Below are 25,505 nucleotides of genomic sequence, written 5' to 3'. Positions count from 1 at the left end.
AATACAGAATAAGTAGCTAAAAATTATAAATACACTACAGTACCATCAAAACAAAATGAATTCAAAAGTAAGCTTGTTAGCAATTTTTCTTTTTTGAACTCTGCTCAGCAGAGTTCAAAAAAGAAAAATTGCTAACAAGCTTACTTTTGAATTCATTTTGTTTTGATGGTACTGTAGTGACTTTTTCAAGTATCACTATATCTCTTTGGTCACTCTACAATTTACAACGTTGTAGTTTGAAGTATTTACCCCGATTTTTTGGGGAAAAATTATAAATACAGCAGACTCTCAATATTCGCAGGGGTTAAGGACAGAGCTGGCCCGCAAATAAGGAAAATCATGAATAATTTTTTGGGGCCAGCTCTGACCCACCCACGCCTCCCTCCTGCCTCCCCGACCTTACCTGGTGATCTAGCGGCGACGTGGGGCAGGAGCGATCTTCCTATGCTCCTGCCCCGTGCAGAGCCGTGCTTTGCACCCATGCTGTGAGTTCCTGTGGGAGTTTCAGTTGTAGTCTTGTGAGACCACGGGAACTCACAGCACGGGTGCACGGCTCTGCATGGGCAGGAGCGTAGGAAGATTGCTCCTGCCTCGCATCGCCGCTAGACCACCAGGTACAATCTGGAGGATGTCTGGGGCAGCGTTACTCAATGAAAAATCAAGGCTAAAACGAATAACAGAATTCGCGATTGGGGAAACTGTGAATCAGGAGGGGGAGCTGTACAAATACAAATTACAATTACAATCTAGAAAAATCAAAATAGAAAAGGCTTTGTATCTAGCCTTCTTGTCTGAACTTTAATACATTTTTTTCAAATTCAATAAGACTATCAGTGGCATACCTAGTATATTTGACACCCAGGGCTGATTATATTTTTAACACCTCGCCTCCTTATATAAAAAATTATTTTTAAATATAATCCATGAGTCACACAACAAGGGTGTAACAGGAAAAAGGCAGCATCTTAAACACTGCAGTGAGCACTAGAATATCAAGACACCCATTGTAAAACTAAACAAGCCAGATTAGTACAGATTGATCCTGCACAATCAGTGCTAACAGAAAATCATGTCTTTTCCATTCAAGCAGAACACAGATACACCCTTGTCTAGAATGGAATAAATAATCACAAGCTAAAATTAAAAATATGTAGACAAAAGTTAAGCTGAAGTGCCAAAAAGCCAGGCTCTGCATATAGTGCAACACCACTGAAAAATTGATACATGATCCCTTATACTGTGCAAAATATAAAGTTAACAGATGCCTTTTTTTTTTCAAATTTACAACAATCACCATTTTACAAATTAACAAATAGAAATAAAACAAAATATGGAAAATATGAGGGGCGTTCATTAATTTATCTCCTGGAGTATGAAAGAAAGTAGCAAGTGTGTTGAAACAAGTTTGGGCATGTTATGTGACATGTCTTAAGGTTATAGTCAAAACTACTATCTCAGTACAAGCTGAATATCTTCAAAAAGTCATATGCCACACAAAATGATATTCAAAGTTTCAAATACCAGGAACTAAGTACTAATACTCTTTCTTTATGAGGAAATCATTGAAGCAGTAGCTCGTTCTTTAAAAATAATCCCCTGATGCAGCCGTAGGGCGAGGGATATCGTTGAAAGCAAGAGGTTGACTCTGGAAAAGGAGATCGACTTCTTTAAGTGAGATAGTTATTCTACCTCGCTTCTTCTTAAACTGCATTCTGCAGTGATTTTACATTACCAGAAGAAACAATTAAGATAAATGCTTTCTCTTCTCTATATTTTGATTATCCTCGATAATATTTTGAATAACAAAAGAGTGATAATAAGTGAGAAGGAAGTTTTATCAGGCAGTGGAAATAGCTGAGACCAGGGATGTATTTCTCTATGAAAATATATTTATTGCCATAGACAGTTTCACAGGGTATTCCTGAGAAACACTGAGGTCTCTTCTGCTGTCCTGTATTGAAGAGTATTAGTACTTAGTTCCTGGTATTTGAAACTTTGAATATCATTTTGTGTGGCATATGTCTTAAGGTTACTCATGCACAGTTGTGACTCAGTGTGAGTCTAACATTCCAAGAAACAGGATGTCAGGACAGTTTTTGTGCAAATCAATTACGAAACTGCTAAATTTGGAGCACCATTCAGTGATAAAATTTCTCATAAAAGAAGGGTAAAAGCCAAAGGAGATCCATGAACACACGAATCCTCCTCGTGGTCTGGCATCTCTCTCTCCTTACTCTTCTTTTCCCTTTTCTTTTCTTCCCTGCCTCTACCCCATGGTCTGTCTCCTTCTGTCTCTCCTTCCCTTCTTCCTCCCCTCTCCATGCTCTGGCATCTCTATCCTCTGCTTTCCTTCTCTCCCTTCCCTCCCCCATGGTCTGGCATCTCCCTCTTCTCTCCCTTCCCCTCGCTGGTAGCCTCCTTCTTTCTTCCTTCCTTCTGATTTGGCAGCTTTCTCTTTTATTCCTCCCTCCCTCCAACCAGGTGCAAAATTTCTCTCTCTCACTCTCTCAGCATTAATGAGCTGAACACACTGCTTTTGGCAGCCCTGGAAGCTTTCCCTCTGCAGGGACAGGAAGTTGAAGCAGAAGGAAAGCTTCTGGAACTACCAAAGGCAGTGTGTTCAGCTCATTAATGCTGCCCAAGCAGCTGTGCAGCAAGCAAGTCTGTGAAAGATTGGCACAAAAAAGATAATGTGTGTGTTTGCTCGGGCACCCACAGATCTGGCGCCTATGCTCTAGTTGCTCTTCTTACCCCCCTCCTAAGTTCATTTTTTCTGCCTGCAGCTAACTTACCAGGACGCAATTCTGCCCTGGGAGCCATTAAATTAGCATAGTGGTGCCCAATACGTCGATCGCGATCGACTGGTAGATCGTGAAGGCAAAGTGAGTCGATCGCGGAGCCCATCCCAGGCTCCGTGATAGACTTACGTTGCCTTCACAATCTACCAGGCTGATCAGCCTTCCTCTCTCCGACGTCAATTCTGCCATCGGAGAGGAAGTTCCGGGCCAGCCAATTGCTGGGGAGAGGAATGCTGGTCGGCCCGACGTAGGGAAGCAGGGAGAGCTTGGGGCGGCAGTGGCTTTGGGGCCTGTTCCCCAATGGCGGCGGCAGCTTGGGGGCCTGTTCCCCGATGGCGATGGCAATGGCTTGGGGGAGGGCAGGGAGACAATAGGAAAGAAGGGAAACAGAAAGAAAGAAAGGGGGCATGAAGAGAGAAAAAAAGAAAGGGAGGCAGGGAGAAAGAAAGGGCAGGGAGCGAGAAAGAAAAAAATTGGGGGAGGGAATGAGGTCTGGAGGAGAGGAAGCATACAGGCTGAAAGAAGGGAAGAAAGATTGGATGCACAGTCAGAAGAAGAAAGTACAACCAGACACTCATGAAATCACCAGACAACGAAGGTAGGAAAAATGATTTTATTTTCAATTTAGTGATCAAAATGTGTCCGTTTTGAGAATTTATATCTGCTGTCTATATTTTACACTATGGCCCCCTTTTACTAAACCGCAATAGCGGTTTTTAGCGCAGGGAGCATATGAGCGTTGAGAGCAACGCGGGGCATTCAGCGCAGCTCCCTGCTCTAGTGAGAGACTAGAGAATGCAATGGGTCGTATAATCTTGCTGAAATAGAGCTCCCAATCCTTGGCCGATCCTTTCCAAGACGTTTCATTAGACCATATGTCAGTGGACCTTTTGGATCTGGGGAAAAGTTTGGAGCGCAGTTCCCTATAGAAAATAGATGTGGAATGACCCAAAGAGAATCCGAGATGTGAGAACGAGAGAAAAGCCAAAGATTTAGGATATTCAGAAATGGAAGGCAAGCATTTTTTAATGCAATGAGAAAGTTGGAGCCATCGAAAAAATTCCGACGAGGGAATGGCAAATTTGCTTATGATTTGGGAGAAGGATTAGAGGGTATTATTTTCGGAAATATGGGCCAGTGACCAAACACCTCTGTCCATCCAAGAGCGCCAATGAATAGGATGGTTGTCAATTTAGATTTGGGTATTGTACCAAAGTGGAGACGAGATAGTATGCCATCTATTTTGATGAGAGATGGATTCAAAGTGTTAGATTGCATGAATAGTATACGGTAAACATGAAAGTGGAATGGGAGAAACCAGGAATTGTTCTATAGAAAACCAGGCAGACCGGCGATCCAGTGGTACGGAATCTTGTACCCAGAAGGAACTGTATTGGAGGAACGTTGCGATATGATAGAGGAAAAAGTCTGGGAATCAGATGCCGCCATTTTCTTTGGGGAATTTTAATATTTTAATAGTAATTCTGGGAGTTTTCTTACACCACAGATATTCAGTAAGCTTACCTTCAATAGATTTATAGAAATCATGTGGAGCTAATTTAGGTAGCATGGATAAATAATAGTTGACAATTGGGGTGATGGTCATCTTAATTGCCTCAATTCGTCCCCACCATGACAAGGATAGGGGAGATCAGCATTTTAATAGGGATTCAACTTAAGAAGAAATGGCGGTTATGTTAAGAGACATCATGACGTTCTTGTCATGATGGAAAAGAGCACCTAAGTATTTCAGTGAAGAATGTGACCACTTAAAGTTAATAGGACCACATTCAGAGATAGATGTATGATCATTTAGGGGCATAATTTCCAATTTATACGATATCCAGCACAATTAAAAAACTGAGATACTATTTGGAGCAAGATTGGTATGGAGGAGGAAGGATTGGAAAGAAATATTAGGAGATCATCCACATAGGCGAGGGTTTTAAAATGTCCCGATCCGACTGGTATTCCAGAGATATTGGGATGCAGTCTAATTGCTATAAGAAGGGGTTCCAGAGCAATATTGAAGAAGAGTGGGGGATAAGGGACAGCTTTGGCGGGTGCCTCTATGTAGAAGAATGGGAGTGGAGATAGAGTCATTGATACGTAATCTGGAAGAAGGTTTGGTGTACAACATTTGAACTCATTTCACAAAACCGTCCCCGCAACCGAACCATCGGAGAGTGTCAACAAGATGGGGCCATTCTACCATGTCAAACGCTTTTTCAGCATCAAGCAAAAGTGCTACCATGGGGAGAGGAAAGGACTGAGCAACATCTATTAGTGAATGAAATGTGCGTGCATTATCACCTATGAAACGATTTTTCATGAACCCTACTTGGTCAGGGTGAACTATGTTGCCCAGAATTGTCTCCAGTCTAGAAGCCAGTATTTTAGCTAGAATTTTACAGTCATTGTTTAATAGCGAGATGGGTCTATAGTTGGCTACATTAGATTCATCCCTACCAGGTTTAGGTAAAACTAAGATGTGAGCTTCCGTGAAACAACCTTGGTCCTCGGGGTGTGAAAAAAAGATATGTAAATAATTGTTTCAGTATAGGTATAAATTCTGAAGAGAGAACTTTAAAAAGTTCTGCTGGGAATCCATCAGGACCAGGTGTTTTGTGTGAAGATAAAGATTTTATGGCTTCTAAAATGTCATCTTCACTAATGGGACTCCAAGTTTTAGTACCTGGGAATGTGATAAGGAAGGATGTGGGAGAACATGTAGGAAACTATCACTCGTTGAAAGTGTGTTAATAGTAGAGGATGAGTATTGGTTTTCATAGAAGGAAGTAAACACTTGGGAGATAGAAGCATCATCTGTGAGAATAGATCCATTTGCTCCACTAAGAGAAGCAATTCTAGCACATTGCTTGCGGTTAGCAAGGTATTTAACAAAAAGTCGACCAGATTTGTTAGAGGACATGTATTTGCTCGATCGTGAAAGCAGAAAGCTTTCCTGAGCTTTATTACGGGATAGAAGATTATATTCAGTTTTATTCTTTATCAATTCAGGAGAAAAGGTTAAAGCCTTAAATTGTTATTGTAAACTGGCCAGATACTTGTTGATGGTCGGTATATTAAAAGTCAATAAACTTGAAACTTGAATTAAGCTGTTGTGATTCCAGAATAGAAATGTCAGCTTCTAAAGAATTTAATCTGGAGGATTCATCTTTTCTTTTCCATGACATATAGCAGAGGATTTCTCCTCTTGAGATTTACTTTGAAAGCTTCCCATATCGTGTTGTATGAAGATACAGAGTCCTGATTGTTAAGGAAAAATTCTGAGATGAAATAGCGCATTCTATCCAGGAAGGTAGAATCGGAAAGGAGGGAAGTATTCAGTCTCCATTGGTGCCTAGGTGTGACATGTTGTAGTTCCAGATGAAGACTAATCGGAGCATGATCTAATAAGATTATAGGGTGTATGATGGAAGCACAAATCTGTGGAAGTAATATTTTTGGACATGAGAAAAAAATCAATTCTGGAGTATGATCGGTGTGGGGGACGAATAAAATGTGAAGGAACTCTCGGCTGGATGGAGAATTCTCCAAGGATCACAAAGTCCTAAATCTTGGATAATATGGTGAAGTTCCTTCCACATTTTAGTAGTACGAATTTGGTAGAAGAATGTTTATCATATGTAGAGTCGAGAGGAAGATTGAAGTCGCCTCCGTTGAGAAGAGGATAATTGGAAAATTTGAGAAGTGTTTCCCTCAGGGTTATCATGAACGGAGGCAAATCAATATTGTGTGCGTAAACATTCATAATGGATAAGCATGTAGAACCCAAACATACTGAAACAATGATCCATCTGCCTTCGTCATCGGATAACTGGTGAAGAATCTGTACATTAGTGATGTTTTTGAACAATATTGAGACACCTCTCTTCTTTTGGGCAGGAGAAAATAAATGTGTGTTATATCCAGGTGGTTTAAAGAGAGAACATTCCTTTGAATTAAGATAAGTCTCTTGTAGAATAAGGATATCATAATCCTTCAGCCGAAGGTGGTCCATTTTTTTTTTTTTTTACATTTGAGAGCTTGATTAATGCCATTGACATTCCACGAGGCAAATTTAAGGGAAGTCATATTAATTAATAAGAAGACTTAGAGCAAGTTATGATATTGGAAATACATATACCTTATGAGATGAGCAAGGTACAGGAGTGTCAAAGGAGTGATATCTTGAGGAGAAGAGCACAAACCAGTTGGTTAAACATGTGACCAACAGGGCCAGGAAAACCCACTTCCAATAATACTGGAAATTTAAGTTGGGGGGAAATAAAAAAGGCATATATTTTAAGTAAGTACACTGTGCAGGTAAAACATCAACCATAGTAATGGAATAATATAGACAAGCTATAAACATGAGATAAACGCAGTATTGCTAGTAAGGATATTTCACTTAATTTTAACTTGATATATAAGCAATGTCTTGCAATACAAGTACATACAGTTTACACACATCACAACTGAGCCGACGGTTCCCCTCTCTCCGACACTGCAGGAGTGCAGCGACTATTCCAAACAAGCAAAGTCTTGCAACACAAGCACATACAGTATACACGCACCACATCATCACAACTGAGCTGATGGTTCCCCTCTCTCTGATGCTGCAGGAGTGCAGCGACTGCTTCAAACGAGTGAGGTCTTGCAATACAAGTACGCATAATATTTTGTATTAAAGTTCCTGGGCTGTGGAACGAATCATCTGAGTCTCCATATTTCCTATGGGGAAATTTGCTTTGATATACAAGTGTTTTGGATTACAAGCATGTTTTTGGAATGAATTAAGATCGCAAACCAAGATCTCACTGCATTTGTACCTGTAGTCTAAATGATTTCACAGCTAATGCATTAAAACAGTAATGTAAGGGCATATTAAGGACAACCCATGTAAAGTTGTATCATAGAAAACAGGCAACAGAGAAAAGACTTTACTGTCATACTTTGGTATAGACCCGGTGAGAGAATAAGTGGTATATAGTGAGGTGAATATGAGAAAGGCACAGTTTGGAGAGCAATTACGTACACAAGATGTATAGAGATAAATATGAAGAAGGAAATAGGAGATAGAGGGCATATTATAGGCAAGAAATGAATGTTAAGAAATCATACAGTCCCAAATATGGTGAGAAACCTGTTTGAGTTAGAAAAAAAATATAATAATACAAATTATCTAGAAACTAGTAGCATTAGCTTAGAATCGATGAAAGCATGTTATAATCCCACATGTAAAAGCCAGTTGTAGTGGTACACTTTGTGATGGTTAATTGAACTAATACAAAGATGTTACCAACATAAGAGGTATAGAACATAGGCAAACATAGATCTTGAAGAATACAACAGGGTAAGCACAAATTATAATTACTTACATAGGAAGGAGAAAAGTGAACCTAAGAGATGATTAAAGAAATCAATAGCAACAGTGAGAAAGCAACAGGTCATACATAATTACAATCATTGTTCAAGTGGAGAAATATAAAAGTAGTATAAAAATTACAAGGGAAGGGAATAATTTGTCAATATCAGGACAAACAAAGAAAAAAAAAAAGTAAACCTACAGCGAGAGACATATACAATGACATGTAAAGAATACTGAAAAATGTGGCCGCGGTCAGCATGAAACAGGCAATAAATACGCTCAATTATTCAGTGCACAGTAAGATTAGTTGCATGAGCCAGAAAGAGAAAAGAAAAAGGTAGCACATTCCACTCCTGGTACACAAAATATATAAGTCATTATTAACTACATGAAAAGAACAGATAGTTATTCTAAGGTGTTTCTAAAAAGATCAGTAGAAATAGCAAGAGAGCAGCCAGTCAGGTATAACCACATGTAATACTCGAAGGAATAAATTAAAAAAAACATCAGCAGGGGTGTAAGGAAAATTTGTTACCTCTTTATACCAGGATAGGGAGAGTAATCTTATTGTTAAAGCTATATTATTAGATATATAGAGGTTACCCTGAGAAACTGCTGTAATTAACATGTAAAGAGCGAAAAGTACAAGTAAAGGAGTGTTATACTTGGAAAATGGCCGCGTTTGCAGGAGAGGGAAAGGGCGGGAACATGTTTAATTTATATAAAAAATTCATAGCCACAAATTTCAGTATTTTATGAGGTGTAAACTTTGCGAAAGACAAGGACTAATGCACCTTCCTGAAAAGTATATACTCAGCTCTATCTACTAGGAAAGGGGAGACGGTAAAACGAATTGTCTTAACTAAAGCCGACGGAGAAATCAACAAGTTAGAGAGATTCTCAACCATTACACAAAAAAAGCAATAGAAAGACAAGCAGGGAGTGCATTTGAGATATAGTGCCAGTTAAAACAGGACTCGTAAAGTAATCATACTGAGGAAAAATTAAACAAGAAGAAAATATAGTTACCCTGTGAATTAGTGGTGATTCTAGAGGAAATGAGAGGTAATGAAAAAGTAATTAAGCAGAGTAAATACAGCAAGGTTCGTTCCTTAAGAGATGAAGACCAGAGAGGGAGGGGAGCGGACTCCGATCAAGGGAGAATAGATTGTGAAAAGATATCAGACAGCATTACTTTACAGCAAATAGGAGAGTACAGCTGCAATATAAGGAGGTCTTAGTTATAGGATTAGCAAGATGACAAAACGAGCAGTACCTCGGAGAAAATAAGGAGAAAAGGGATAGAACCAGTAGAAATACATAAACCCCAGGTAGTGCTCAGAACGTTAGAGAGATTAGCACAGGGAGTACGGTCTTAAAGACTGTTAATTAAGCGTGAAAGGAAACAGCTCAAGAGAGAAGAAAAGATAGTAAATACTAACAAGGGTCATATATGCATATCAAACAACAAAGATTCACATAAGCCAAGAGAGATTAAGCCAATATGCCCTTGCGAGTGAAGCCAGTATAGTGGAGAGATAAGTTGGAGCGGAAGCACATGCATAGAATTACCAGCAAAACCGGTGAAAGAAAAAAGAAGCATAACCATTGTGAAGAACACAGTTGTCACAAAGTAGTGAATTTGAAAAAAACAGTTAACAGTTAATCTCTGCTATAGTTGAGACATTCGGCAGGGCAAAGTTACTCAGGAACAAACTTGCAAGAAAAACTGGTATACAGTCACCCCATCTTAGTTTGGTGGATCCACTTTTTCAGTATCTCAGGATCGGAGTAGTTGTCGGTGTGATTTCGGTATGTAACTCTGAAGCGTGCTGGGTAGAAAAGTCCATACTGAGCCCCCAGGTCTTTAAGCTCTTGTCTGAGAGCTAGGAAGGATTTTCTTTTTGCAGCTGCGGAAGGTGCCAGATCCAGCACAATGAGGATTTTACCCTAGTGTAACATGGAGGCTTTTCCCTTGGCAGCTGTGAGGATCTGGAGTGCTTGCTGGAACCGAAGATGTTTAACAATAATGGGTCTGGGATGCTTGCTGCCCAGGATGGGCTTGGAGGGTGTACGGTGAGCACGTTCCAGTTCGAGAGCAGGAGAGAATTCAATGTCAAGGAACTTCGGCAGCCAAGATGCGATGAAAGCCATGGTATCTGCACCCTCTGTAGTTTCAGGCATTCCTAATATACGAATATTGCTCCTTCTAGAGCGATTTGCCATGTCTTCCAGGTCAAGCATGAGTTTCTGAACAGCGGTGGAACTGGCGCGAATAGCTGGTATTTCTGTTTCCACTGCAGAGACACGGAGAGAAAGCTGTTCAAAATGCTATTGTGAAGTAGGGAGCTGAGAGTGAACTGATTTAAGCTCTGTTCTCACGTCTTTGGAGATTTCCAGATGAGTTTTCATCATAGTTTCGATGCTTTGTAATTCAGCCAAAATGAGGTCATTGTCAGCCTCATGGTCTTCACTCCTGCCCAGTTTCTCTAGTGAGGGAGGTGTAGATTTCAGCCGTTTATTTGCTAGTTGCTATTTGCTAGTTGAGGGTCCGGTTTGCCTTTTTTTGTAGCCATTTAGTAAAGATTATGTTGTACAAAAGAAAACTGCAAGATTTCTGCACAAAGATCTGCTAGAAAAATGTTATTAGAGAGATGATCAGCAATTGGAAGTGGGAGCTCCTAGCTCATGCTGCCATCATGTCCAAGCGTCAACCAGAAGTCAATTATTAAGGAAACTGAGGATAATTCAGAATATGGCTGTCCGATTGATTTTTGGTTTGAAGAAGAATGACCACATTAGTCCTTACTATCATTTGCTGCACTGGCTGCTGTTGGAGGCATGAATATTATTTAAATTTTCTTGGATTTGTTTTAAGCTGATCTTGGGGCTATCTCCAACTTACCTTCTCTCACACTTTGTGCTGTATAATCCGACGAGGGAAACTAGAAGTTTACACTTATTCGCTTACCAAAAAACTAATGGTTGTAGATACAAGACTTTTTTGGACAGGACCCTAGCGTTTCAAGCAGGTAAACATCAGTCTGGGTTAGGTAAATGCATTTGTCAAGCTATGTCGTCTTACTACTGTTTTCGGAAAGCAATTAAGACGACAGTGTTTGATAAATTCATCTCCTAACACAGGTCATCATTACTAAAAATTGTATTTTAAATAAATGTTTGTATTTTGTATCCTTTTATGAAACACATTGTATTTCTATATCATTTCTGTATTTTGCTGATTGTCCAGCTTTCTTTGGTGTAAACTGCCTAGAAATCTTTTTGGTTATGGCAGTATAGAAGAATAAATTTATGTTATGGTATGTTATATACAGGTACTTATTTTGTACCTGGGACAGTGGAGGATTACGTGACTTGCCCAGATCGCAAGGAGCAGCATGGGGTTTGAACCCAGAACCTCAGGATACTGAGGCAGCAGCTCTAACTTTAGGGCCACTCCTCACCTTAAAACCCCTGCCACACTCATGACACATTTCCAGCATTGCTTATTCCATACCATACTGATTCTTGTATCCCATAAATGTTGACTAGGAATCATTGCGGCTTATATAATATTAGAAATGATAGAGAGGTATATACCACATGTACATGAATAAGTTGTAACAGGTAGTGCAGTGAAGAGAACAGATGTGTTTTCAGCACCTTCCTGAATTGGAAGTATGTGGTAAGTCATCGTAAGTTTGCTTGGGAGTTCGTTCTAGACTTTGGGTGCTTGGAATTCAAAGGTGGTCTCGAAGAGAGCTTTTCTCCAGACCTGGCATAGGGAGGGGAATGGTAGCTTCCAGCGTTGAATTGTCCTTAAGTCATTGAAGGACTGTAAGACCGGGATGGCAGAAGTGAGTCCAGCAGAGTTTTCTCCATATATGGCTTTATGGACCATACATTCAATTTTGAACTGAACCCTGCTTTTGACTGGTAGCCAGTGCAATTCCTTAAGCAGTGGACTTGCCCTCTCATATTTGGTTTTGTGAAGGATGAGCCTTGCTGCTGTGTTTTGGAGTACCTGCAGTTTCTTAAGAACAGAAAGAGAAAGGAGAAGGAGAAGGAGAAGGAGGGGAGGACACAGAGCAGGGTACGGGGGGGGGGGGGAGAGAAAAGATGAATGTGATGGGTGTGCAGTTGAATGTGGAAAGGTAGGAGATGGTATTAGGAGAGTGCTTAGATGCAGCTTTGACCAAGAGTCACCCGATATCAAAAAAACATTCAGAAAGGGTACGGTCAGTTACATATGTTGTATAGATTAAAGCCGATGTTGGCACCCTATGATTTTCGAACAGTGGTATAAGTGATAGGAAGATTGGATTATTGTAATGTGATGTATTTAGGGGTAACAAATGCAAAATTTAAAGCTTTACAACTTTTGATGAATTCAGCGGCGAGATTACTAACTGGAGCATCACAGACAGCCCATGTGATGCCTCTTTTGAGACAATTGCATTGGCTGCCAATTCAACAGAGGGTACTGTACAAAGTACTGTCAATCCATCTTGTAGCTTCAGTTTATTTTCATGGTTTGTTAAAAGTATATCAGCCAAGGAAGGGTGCTAAGATCTAAAGGTAGAATGAGATTATCAGAAGACAAAATAGTAAAGGTATGTCATGTAAACATAAGTGATTCCATGTTCTCTACAGCCGGGATGAAACTTTGGAATGCCTTGCCAGGGCAAATACGTTTAATTGCAGGTAGAGCAGTTTTTAAAAAACAAACAGCTGTGTTTAATAGTTGTATTTAGAATTCAATACAAAGCAATTATTTTATGTCACCAATTTCTATATGGTTGATTCCTGAATTTTTTTAAGAGTCTGATGTCTAAGTATCAACCATTAAGAATTGCATTCTGAGAATTCGGCATTATTGAAAACGAATGCTAATCCTAAATATGCAGAAACAAATGCCATGCCTTTTACGTGTACAGGAGTTAAGTTGTGGAATAGCCTTGTTGGCAAATTTGAAAATGTAGAGCTAGGAACTCATTCAGGACAATGTTAAAAACACAACATTTCTTTGAGCAATTGATCTAATGTAAAGATTGAATCTGTCCGTTTCGCTCTTATTTTGTTCTGACTTTTAATTGTTTATGTAAGTAACTTTCTGTAAACTGTTTTTAGAAAAAACGGTATAGAAATTTTAAAAATAAATAAAATAAAAGTGCATTTATGTGAGGGAGCGAGGGGCTGAGTAGTAAGGCAGTGAATAGATAGAATTTTTATACATGTATTTATATTGTTATAAGATGATTATGTACGTTATTTGGAAACCACCTAGATTTTTAGGCGGGGTAAAAATGTTTAAATAAATAAATATCAAATATAAGAGGGGTTCAGAGAGCGGAAAGGAAAAGGGGCATAAAGGGAAATAAATAAAACCAATCGTGGGAGACGTTTGTACAATCCATGAAAATCTGCTGCATCCAAGGATTCCCCCTACCCTCAAGAAAGATCCAGTATCCACAAGCCTACTTGGCATGCTGCTCACTTTCTAATGCTGGCAACAAATTCTCACATGGTGAGTTTAGCACCGTCAGCCTGTGAAGTATGAAAATGATCACTTTGCTAACATGGAAAAAAGGAGCTAAGGGCTGACATGCCAGGGTTCACCAATCCCTGTCACAGATAGTTAAATCATTCGAGGATATAAATGGGACCATGAAGTGCACAATCACTGATGGAAAGTATATTGTGGAATAAGGTATCCTGTTATATAGCTGGGGGAAGGTAGACACAGGCATAAGCACAGAGAGAGTAGTAGATGCATATAGTGGTCTTCCAATGCAAACATGTTAGCAGAATTCAAAAAGGCATGGTGCAGGAGCAGAGAAAGCAACAACCCTGGATGCTGTCCCGATACGGGGCGATGTAACATAAACCAGAGTCAAAAGCAGTGGCATTTTTCTCGACCATCTATAATTTCTTCTTATGGGGGACAAATGGATTTTTATTCATTTCTTGTAGGGCTGAAGGCCCAAGTCACTTAGCCTGTGCACATTGCACAGTTCTCGGGGGGGAAGGAGGGGGAATAAGCCCCTTTGGTTAGTGCAGCAACCGGAGAACCTGCAGAACCTGGTTTGATTCCCTTGGCAGTTCTTTGTGACTCTAGGAAGGTCACATCATCCAAAAATCATATATAGGAATGAGAAAGAAGCAATCAAATTCCAACTCTAATACTTTTCTCAAATTTGTGTAAAAAATTCTTGAAACAGACACAAGCTTATTGAAAACCTTCCTGCTCTTAAGCACTTTAAATTATGCTAAGGGGAGAGCCTCAGATCCCCGTGCGTTGCTGAATTTTATAAATGCACTAGATAGGGAATAAATCCTCACCGGCTCTTAATCCCCCTCCTGTCCCACTACACACAACTTTGCTTCTTCGAAATGCAAGTTTAGAATATGATGGTTTCAAAGAATCAAGTACTTAGCTGCAGGGCAGGGTTCGCTAGTAGTTTAAGAATGTCACTGCATCCCCACCAGTCCTCGCTTAAGAGCAGGAAGGTTTTCAATGAGCTTGTGTCTGTTTCAAGAATTTTTGCACAAATTTGAGAAGGGTATTAGAGTTGGAAGGTCACATCATCCCCCATTGCCCCAGGTACAAAATAAATACTTCTATATAGTATGTAAACTGCTTTGATAGCAACCACAGAAAGGGGGTGTATCAAATCCCATTCCCTTTCATTTAAGCAGTTTCATTTTGGCCATCATATTGCTGAGCTAAACACATGAGGGTAATAGCTGCGGAATGTTTAGAATAATGGCATGGTGAAATGTCCAATGGTGTAATATAAGAACAGCACAAGCTAATAACTGATTCAAACTGAAGGAAAAAGCCTCAGACAAGAGCCCTCCCACCTCCACCGAAGTGTTTTGCTAAAGGTGGTTGAGCGGTCACCTCATTGGCAAAACACCTTCAATGAAAATAAAAAACTTTATGCTGTGCTTTGCTAGTGAAAACAAAATAATAATAAAAACAATAATAACAACAGTTTATATACCGCAGGACCGTGAAGTTCTATGCGGTTTACAATGAATTAGAAAGATTCTACAAATTGAATGGAACATTCATAGTTAGAGATTAGTGGTTAACAGTTTACAAGATCAGATTTGGGGGTGGGATTGTGATGGGGTCTATTGTCCAGATTCGTTACCTAGGTATTTCGAGAACAGGTATGTTTTTAGGTGTTTCCTAAATTCACCATAGTTGTTTGTGTGTGTAATTAGTTTTTCCAGGTCTTTGCCCCATAAGGCTGCTTGATAGAAGAAAAACTGTTTCCACTTATCTTCCGCTGATCGGTATACCGATAGCGGAAGATAAGTGGAAAAGTTCGCTAGCAAAGCACAGCATAAAGCTTTTATTTTCATTGAAGGTTTTTTGCCAATGAAGTGACCGCTCAACCACCTTTAGCAAACCACTTCAGTGGAGGTGGGAGGGCCCTTGTCTGAGGCATTTTTTTCCTTCAGTTTGAATCAGTTATTAGCTTATGCTGTTCTTGTATTACACCATTGGACATTTCAGCATCAATTGAAATTGACAGTGTTATTATATATATTGTTGAATTTTTCATGATATCTGAGTAATTTTTGTTTAGAATAATGGCATGGACACTTGTATGTGTACACAAATGTGTGCAAAAGCAAAATTCCACCTAAGCATTATTCTGTAAATATGCCCATATCTTGCATAGCACATATGTTACAGGGATGCATGTATAGGGGAAGTTGGAGCACTGAATTTTCTGGCTCAGCAAAGTGTCAAAATTAGATTAAATTTTCCCTTTTAATCCGCCTGATTGAGAGTATCGTTGTTTTTTTTCCCCCAAAGTATCACTTAATGTCATTAACGACTTCTAATGTCTGCTTTCTGCTTTCAGCTCAATGGGGACTCTCAAGCAAAAGTACAGAGGATCCTCAGACTGATAACTGGTGGAGGTTTGTCCATAACTGGCTCACACATCTTATGTGGAGACTTCCTCTTCAGCGGTCATACTGTTGTGCTCACACTCACCTACCTGTTTATCAAGGAATGTAAGTTTTTCAAACATTATTGAAATAGCAGTAGCATAAGTTGAAAGTCAAGGTCCTCGGGCAAAATTTGCTGTCTTGCCTCCCTCACCCCCATAGCTGGAGAGAGAATTTCCTCCTTCTCCTCTCCGCTGCTGTTTGCTTTGCTCTTTTCCTAAAACCCATGTAGTTAACACAACACCACTGTAGATACCTTTAACACTGTTGCAATATGTCCACCGTACGTTGTTGTTCAGTTAAATTAGTCCCACAGCACAAAGCTACAGATAAATATGTCCCACAACACAGAGGTACAGAAGCTCACAGCATTTTTCTTTTTCGTACTTGGAACTACGTTGAGCAGCAGGCTCCTAACAGGACACTAAGGCCCGGATTTTATATATAATGCCCGGGACGGGCATCCTATACAGAATCGGGCCTACACCCGCCCAAACTAAACCCAATTCTGTAACCGACGTCCATGTTACAGACACTGGTTACAGAACCGGGTTATTTTAGACATGGCCGCTACACTTATCGCGACAAGGGATCGCCCTGCCGCGATTAGTATAGCGGCCGCAGATTCGGCCACCAGTCTCCCCCCCCATATGATCGCTGGCAGGAGGGTGCTTAACCCTTCCTGCTGGTAGGCCCCCCCCCCCCACTCCTCCACGATGAGCACCCTCTAGCCGGCGATCATTGGGGGGGGTCCGTCAGGAGGGGTTGGGCTCCCTCCTGCCGGCAATCATCAGGGAGAAGTGGGGGGACCTACTGGCAGGAGTGGTTAGGCTCCCTCCTGCCGTGATCGTTTAGAGGAAAGGTGGAGACTGGCGGACACAGCCACGGCCGCTATACTAATCGCGGCAGGGAGATCCATTGCGCGATAAGTATAACGGCCACGTTTACTTACAATGTAGGCCAGCATTTTGCTGGCCTACATTGTAAGCATCTCCCATTCTACTAGAGAGACGCATAGGGCCGCCTAGGTTCGCCTAAGGCTACCACCTAGCCTTAGGTGAGCTTAGGCAGGCTTGCAGGCCTCCCTAGACTCCCAGAGGCACCTTTAATATAGGCGGCCTGCCTGGGGAGCATTTTTATAAAAAACGTGCATCCCGATTGGCTGATTAGACAGCTGCCTACAGTTGGGACACAGTTTACAGAATCAGGGCATATAAGAATACTCATTTTTTATTTTATTGCCTGTAACTTGGCACCATCTACTGGGCCATTTTTATATACCCCTGATGAAGGCTTTCATAGCCGAAACACAGACTGTGTTGGGGTCCATTACAAAAAGGACTGAAAGACTCTTTTGTTAGACCTGCATATTTCTGTGTATTGTTATATATGTACCAGTTCTTTATATATTTTTAATAAATCAATTGTCCCTAGAGGTAGTTGACTGTGTCCCTTCCCCACTCCTTTTTTTTTTCTTTACATTCAGTTAAATTAGCCAGTTCTGTAAGCAGTCAGAAAGATGCTTAAGCACATCACCTCCTGCCATCAGCAAAGTCTTGCCATAAGCTTTCTTAGACCATATTTCATGCTGTCTGCTCCCTCGGAGGGTTCTCTCTGTTATAGACCTTTGCATCATCAGCGAAAAGGCACACTCTTAAGTCCGCTTTTATATTGCTTACAAAGATATTGAACAAAACTGGCCCCAGGAATCAGTGATGTAGTAAGGAGGGGTTGGGGGGCCCAGACCACTCTAGGCGCTGTCTTTGTGGGGGCACTGGCATTACTCTTCTCTGCCCCCCATGTACCTCTTTAAATGTTCGCTAGCACGGGCAGCGTCTTCCACTTGCTGCTTGCGCCATCCTTAGCCCCCTTTCTGATGTCATGTCCTGGTCACAGGAATAGGACGTGACATCAGAAGGGAGCCGAGGTTGGCGCGAGCGGCAGGTGGCAGATGCTGGTTGCGCCGTCCAATATTTCATGAGGTATGCAGGGGATCAGGGGGCACTCGAGCAGCGGGGAAGAGTGGGGGGGTGCATGGCACGGCAATGCCGGGTGCCTCCGCCATGGACGCCGACCTCCCTTGCTCCACTATGACAGGAGTTCTATTTATTTATTTGGATTTATATCCCGTTCTCCCAGAAGAGCTCAGAACTGGTTACAAGCTTACATGCATAATAAAGAATAACAATATATATAGTCATGCAGAGCATGACTGTATATCATGATACGATGAGAAATAGTGGAACGTGATCGTACTTAATTGAGCATAGCAATATGTAGTAGGATGTGGCAGAGCATGACTCGGTCAGAAATTACAAAGACTTGATGAAGTTACAGGGAAATACCAATAAGAGGAAATATTTTTTTCACTCATAGAATAGTTAAGCCAAAGGTTGTGGTAAGAGCGTAGCTGGTTTTAAGAAGGGTTTGAACAATTTCCTGGAGGAAAAGTCTGTAGTCTGTTACTGAGCAAGACATGGGGGAAGCCACTACTTGCCCTGGATCGGTAGCATGGAATGTTGCTACTCTTTGGGTTTTGGCCAGGTACCAGTGACCTGGATTGGCCATCGTGAGAACGGGCTACTGGGCTTGATGGACCATTGGTCTGACCCAGTAAGGCTATTCTTATATTCTATATCATGATATGACAAGACATAGCGAAGCGCAATAGTAGTTAATTGAGCATTGTACTAGAGAATGGCATGGGGACAAATTTGTCCCCGTCCCCATGAGTTTGATTTATTTATTTATTTAATTAATTTTCTATACCAAGAGAGCTCAGAACGATTTACATAGTAACATAGTAAATGAGGGCAGATAAAGACCTGAACGGTCTATCCAGTCTGTTCATTAGTTATACCCATTAAAAATACATGATTAAATTAACTTGTCTCTTCTTTGATATTTCTGGGTCATAGACTGTAAAGTCTAACTGGTATTGTCCTAGGTTCCAAATGCTGAAGTTGCCATCCAAGCTCACTGCAGCCTATCCAACCATCCAGTTTGCAGGATATCTGCCATAAAGTCTGGCCAGTAACATCCTCATGTTCCATGTTAGTGGAGTTCCCATTGATGCCCTCCCCAGCCCAATCCTACACCAAATCATCACATATGGGTCACAGACCATGCAAGTCTGTCCAGTACCGGCCTTAGCTCTTTAATTTACATTCTTCATTTTCTAATTAGAGATCCTCTTATGTTTATCCCACGCTTTTTTTTGAATTCCATCACCGTTTTCCTCTCCACTACTTTCCTCGGGAGTGCATTCCATGCATCTACCACCCCTCTCCATGAAAACGAATTTCCTTAACATTGCTCCTGATTCTTCCTCCTTACAACCTCAAATTGTGCCCTCTCGTTTTACCATTTTCTCTTCTCTGGAAAAGATTTGGTTCTATATTAATACCTTTCAAATATTTAAACGTCTTTATCATATCTCCTCTGTCCCTCCTCTCCTCCAGAGTATACATATTTAGGTCTTCCAGTCTCTTCTCATACTTCTTTTGTTTCAAACCCCTTACCATTTTCGTTGCCATCAAACCCCTTACCATTCAGGTACACAAGTATTTTGTTGCTGCCCCTGCCACATTCCTGTAAGCTCTGCCTTAATCGCACAAGCCTCGAACGCTTATGATTTTAAAGTGTTTGAGGCTTGCGCAGATGAAGACAAAGCTTGCAGGAATGGGGCAGGGACAGGAAAAGAACTCACGGAGATGGGATGGGAAAATGAGTTCCCATGAGGAAGGGGAAAAATTTGTCCCCGTATCATTCTCTACATTGCAGTATACAGTAATATATGGCAGATAAGATACGTTGTGTAGAATGAGGTACCGGATGGAATAGAGTATCGCATAGTATTGTAGGACACAGCGGAGGGTGATAGAGCATTGAACACATGGGAGGGCAAAGCATGATAGACTATGACAATATATGGTAGAGCATTGTGACATATAACAGAGCATCTGCTTTTCTTTATAGAATAGTAGTACAACAAGGTACAGTCATGTGAAAAAAATTAGGACACCCCATGAAATATTCAGTTCTTTCTTAAGAAATGTTCATATATCGATGCCAAATCATTTTTTTTAAATTTATCTCTGGAAAAGAAAGTGATGTAATTGCAGGTAAACAACAAAAATGTCCCTTGATTTATTTATTAAACAAAAGATATCCACAAAAATGTGTATTCTAACTGAAGAATAAATTAGGACACCCTAATAGCTAGTGTTACCCCCCTTTGGCTAAAATAACTGCACTGAGATGCTTGTAGCCATCTACCAGTCTCTGACATCGGTTTGAGGAAAGTTTTTGGCCCACTTCTCAATGCAGAATTCTTTCAGCTGTGAGATGTTTGAGGGGTTTCTTGCATGTACAGCCCATTGCAAATATACATATGCATTTGTGCTTTGGCATGAGTGTTTACACCAGCCATAGACCTGGTATAAATGAGCGATGGTGAAATGCAAGTATTTTATAATATTCTGTATGCATGTGCGTAAATGTGAGTTCCATCAGCAAGACTCTACTCATGTAATCTCACCTGTCAAATCCATGCTATGCAGTGCACAGCACTAGTGCCTATTTTATAGCATTGCACCTTATATGCTTTTCTCAGAGTAAATTTCCATTTAAGAACATAAGCATCACAAGGCTGGGATAGACTATAGGTCCATCTAGCCCAGTATCCTGTTTCCAACAGTGGCTAGTCCAGGTCCAAGCACCTGACAAGATCCCAAGTGAAACAGAATTTATGCTGCGTATCCTAGAAATAAGCAGTGGATGTTCCCAAGTCCATCTTAATAATGGCTTATGGACTTTCTTTTAGGAAGTTATCCAAACCTTTTTTAAACCCTGCTAAGCTAACTGCTTTCACCATGTTCTCTGGCAACGAATTCCAGAGTATAATTATATGTTGAGTGAAGAAATATTTTTTCTGGTTTGTTTTAAATCTACTATTTAGTAGCTTCATTGCATGACCCTTAGTCCTAGTATTTTTGGAAAGAGTAAACAAGCAATTCACATCTACCCTTTCCACTCAACTCAGCATTTTATATACCTTTATGATATCTCCCCTAAGAAGTAATGCAACAAAACATAGGCGTGATATGAAACCTAATCAAAAAATATTCCATACAAAACTATTTAAATGTATCAACTCTGTGACAGCTCAATTTTCCATAGGAATTTAATTTTCTAAAAAAGAATTCACCATTGTTATTCATAAAATACTCTTATACTGTTTTCAAGTTTTTTACTTTCAAAAAAGAGGAAAAAGACCTCAGAGCTTTTGGACATTGGTCTCACAATATCTCCCAAAAACAGATCAGTTAGTTTGCCTACAGATATTTAAATCATGGGTCAAAAGAACCCACCATCTACTTAAAGCTTCTCACAAAGTATCTTATGCCTGATTCTAAGGAGGTCAAAAAAGCTGACGGGGAAAGTTTTTGAAATACACATGGGAAGCACACATATATTTGAAAAGTCCACCCACACTGTGCCTCCCGCTGCTAACTTCACTTGAAATATAACAGTTCAGTATTTTGATTTGCTTGTTGCTATGTGGTTTCTTTTCAGATGCCACTGGCTGTCACGTGAGCAACTGGGTCAGTGACTTGAGTCAGAGCTGATCAGATGTCTCCTACTGGTTACTTATTTCCGTAGCACTGCTAGAGATATTGACTGTACTGTACAAATAACAGATTAAAGAGGATCTCCTCTCCATGGAACTTACAATCTAATTGAGACAGATGAGACACACAGGTTTCAGGAAGTTTATTTATCACTGTGAGCACAGTTAAATGTGACACGACTATGGCTGGAAACATTCAGGGATTAAGATTTACAGGCAGCCTCAAAAATGGCCATCCTGGCAATGTATTCCAATTATAAATCAATACTGTGACAAGCAAGCAGGCTCTGCTTGTTAGGAAATAAGAGTAAGGAACAAGCATAATGAAATAGTAGCCTTCTAAAAGTTGGGAGTAGACTTCTATAAGCTGGGAGTAGACATTCTTTAAATGTGAAAAACTACATTTCCCAGAAGGCATTGGAGCTTCAATTCAGAAGAAATGAGCTGAGGAAGCTTTAAGGTGTGGCTGGGACAGGTAGAGAGCCCTTCCACGGCTGGGAGTAATTATCAGCAGTACAGGTTATTAGGAATGAGAGGATAAAACTAGTTGTTCTTGTGAGCAAGAGGGGGAGAGAAACCCAAGCCAAGCTGGAGAGACAGAGCAGAAGCTTAATTGGAAGAGTGGTCATGGACAGCAGAAGAAAGCTTCTTCCACCCTGAGTAACTAAAAGCTCTAAAGATGCTGGGGGTCGAGGCTTTCAGAGCTAGTAGCCAAATGAGGAAAGGAGTTCCAAGGGGATAAGAAGGCTGGAAGGAAAAATATTTGAAAGGCAAGTAGTGTAAAGGAGAGGCGGACATAGCACATCATTGTATAGGGAAGTCTAACAGTAAAACTGGGACGATGAAATGGTACAATGAAACCAGGTATCCCCAAACCCTGATAGTAAGATGGGGTGAGCACAGACCTGGCTTCGGGGGGGATTAAAATTCCACTTTATACTTTGTCCTCCTGCTCATAGTGAAAATATGGAATTTAAGAAAAAGGGGAAAATGAAGTGTATGTAGAAGGCAAGCTAAAGGGAAAACTTAGGGGGAAGGTTGTGAGGATCAGAGGCACAGAGAACCCTTTGGGAATTGCAAGGATAAAGTTTAGTGTAAATTGAAGAGAAGCATATTTTTGTTAAAGGTGATTAAGATTTAAGGCCTTCAAAGCCATTTCCCTCAGTATTTGCATTGCAGTTGAGAAGATGTGAGCCAGGCCTCTTGAATGGTGCTCAAGCAAATTTGAGGATTGAATCAGGTGTGTGAGCGCCCTCTTGTGACAATATATACAATTCTAAATACAAATAACCAAATTTAGGTAACAATTCCTGATACTTTGTGAGATGTTCTTTACAATAATATAAACAACAAAATCCAAATAGCACCAAAAGGTTCCACAAAGGAAATGAAGCAGCCAAACAACCAAAAAGATTGTTGAAAAGAAGATTGGATGTACCAGTTTGTAGTTTAATAAGCATCCAAATAAATTAAAAATAATAATCTTAAAAACAATCCACAAAGGATGTATACAGTGCTCCCCCGGTCATTTGCGGTCCGTGATTCATGGTCCTGGTCATTCATGGTATTTTCCGACCACGAATGACCGGGCAGGAGTGAACAACTGGAGCGCCGGTGAGTGAAGGAAATCACTCGCGGTATGCTCCGACCACCTCTTCCTGTACTAAAATCAGACCTCACCAATAAGGAGCTGCTTTGACTCACATATGGTTTCTTTGCCAGGCATATGGTTTCTTTTGGACTTTGACAGGCATATGATTTCTTTTGGACTTTATTTTGAAAACTGTTTTCTTCTTGTGAAGAGCTGAATGAGTTTTGCTTTGTGCTATACCTTTTTGACCCTGAGGTCAGAATAAAGACTATTATTGACCTTGATAAATTCTGCTTGAGTGTGGTATTTGAATGGTTGAAGCCAGTACTTATTCTTTGCTCCTAGGCCTAGGCAATTACCTAAGGCTCAATAGAAGACCTGAAGATACCTCTGGTAGAAGGGTATACGCCAGATCATAGTTTTTGTCACTGTTCTACTCCGCTCTGGGGAGTGTTTGTGACAAGTTTCAACCTTCTAAACCCACCCCCTGAGGACCGGCTCTGCACATACCCCTGGAAATACAAAGTAGAGAATGACATGGGGACAAATTTTTCCCCATCCCCGCAAGAACTCATTTTCCCGTCCCCGCGAGTTCTTTTCCTGCCCCTGCCCCATTCCTGCAAGCTCTGTCTTCATCTGCATAAGCCTCAAACATTTTAAAATCATAAGTGTTCGAGGCTTGTGCGGACAAGGCAGGGCTTATAGGAATGGGACAGGGACTGCGACAAAACTCATGGGAACAGGAAAATTGAGTTCCTGTGGGGACAGGGACAAATTTATCCCCTTGTCATTTTCTAATACAAAGCAAAGCAATGACCACAGAACAAGGTTAAAGAAAGTTCAGAACCCTGCTTCGTACAACGTGTGGCATGGAGTCCCAGAAAGGTTCCCAAGTCTGTTGAAACAGTTGTCCTTTAGAGGAGGATAGGGATTTAATACCCTGCCACTCCACAATGGTGCATCAGGAGCCAACCAGGCGAACAGGATCACCTTTTTCCCTACTGTCACAGCTGTATGAAGGAACCTTTGCAACCCTTTAGAGAGAGGCTGTGTCCTGCCAGGGACCCCAAACAGGAGAGCAGGGGACTCCACCAGTCTACATTTCCAACTGTCATATAAATACTATGATAACTGACTAAAAGGCCCAAACAGCTGAGCAATGCCAGAACATAAGGACAACGTTGCCCATGCCACTTGACATTTAGGACAAGTGTCACAGGGTCTGTATGAATCCACATATGTTTGGCACGGTGAAATATACAAGTGCAGGAGAAACTTGTATTGTATTTCCCACAGGAGGGAGCCATCCGGGATAGTACAGGAATAAGTAACGTAACCCACCCTCCTGAGAGAGAGACATTGACCTTTAAATCTGTGTAGTCGTGGTTACCGAGGTCTGAGTCAGAGCCTTCACTCAGTAGGGCAGGATTACAGAAAATAAACCTTCTCCCACATAGGCAATGCCAAAAACAGGAGAAATAGTTACCATGTTTCCCAGAAAATAAGACCTACCCTGAAAATAAGCCCTAGCACGATTTTTAAAGATGGTCCTAATATAAGCCCTACCCAAAAAATAAGCCCTAGTTAAAATCGACCCCCGAAGCCACCCCAACACTCCCCGACTGTTCCTGACACTAGTGCAGCCCGATTTGCCAATCATCTGTCCCTTCCTCACCTCCACCCCAATTCTTCCTCTTTCCTTTCTCACCGCCCTCCTGCCCCCCCCCCCCACATGCGCAGCATCTTTCCTCGCCAAGAGCTCAATATGAACTGATCAGAAGCTAAGTACCGCTTAGTTCTATAATTCTTGAATTCTCTTTGCTTAAGTGCTGCTTGTGCTGGGCTGACAGCCAGAGTCTTTAGTAGTGACTTGGTTTTTAAACCAGAGAACTTTTCTCCTTTAGTTTAGGAGTTTTTCTTCTCTGGGGGTTTTCCGGGTTTGGGCCAGTGATTAATTCCCTTTTGTACACTCCAAAACAGAGCTTTCTGATTTATAGGCTCTTCAGCCAGCCAGGATCAGGGCATTACTTTGGTAGGATTTTTCTGCCCTTTATTCTTCCAGGTGTAAGTACTTCGGCACCATAGTATGGATGGAAAACATTGTATCACCAAAGCTGCTGCTCAGGTTACAACTTCTGT

The 25,505-nt window shown here is 40.9% G+C and overlaps 1 protein-coding gene across 11 annotated transcripts in view; it reads left to right on the top strand.

Moving 5' to 3' along the window:
- SGMS2 (sphingomyelin synthase 2) overlaps positions 1-25,505 on the top strand; it is a 221,479-nt gene that overhangs the window by 181,696 nt on the left and 14,278 nt on the right. For all 11 annotated transcript variants that reach the window (XM_033956432.1, XM_033956405.1, XM_033956462.1 and 8 more), the window contains one exon: positions 16,056-16,209. In XM_033956432.1, coding sequence (XP_033812323.1) covers positions 16,056-16,209 — 154 coding nt within the window. The remainder of the gene's footprint in view (positions 1-16,055; positions 16,210-25,505) is intronic.

Source organism: Geotrypetes seraphini, chromosome 1 (assembly GCF_902459505.1).
Source record: "Geotrypetes seraphini chromosome 1, aGeoSer1.1, whole genome shotgun sequence".
Lineage (NCBI taxonomy): Eukaryota > Metazoa > Chordata > Amphibia > Gymnophiona > Dermophiidae > Geotrypetes > Geotrypetes seraphini.
Note: the sequence above shows the minus strand (reverse complement) of the source record. Positions and strands in the feature narration are given on the sequence as shown.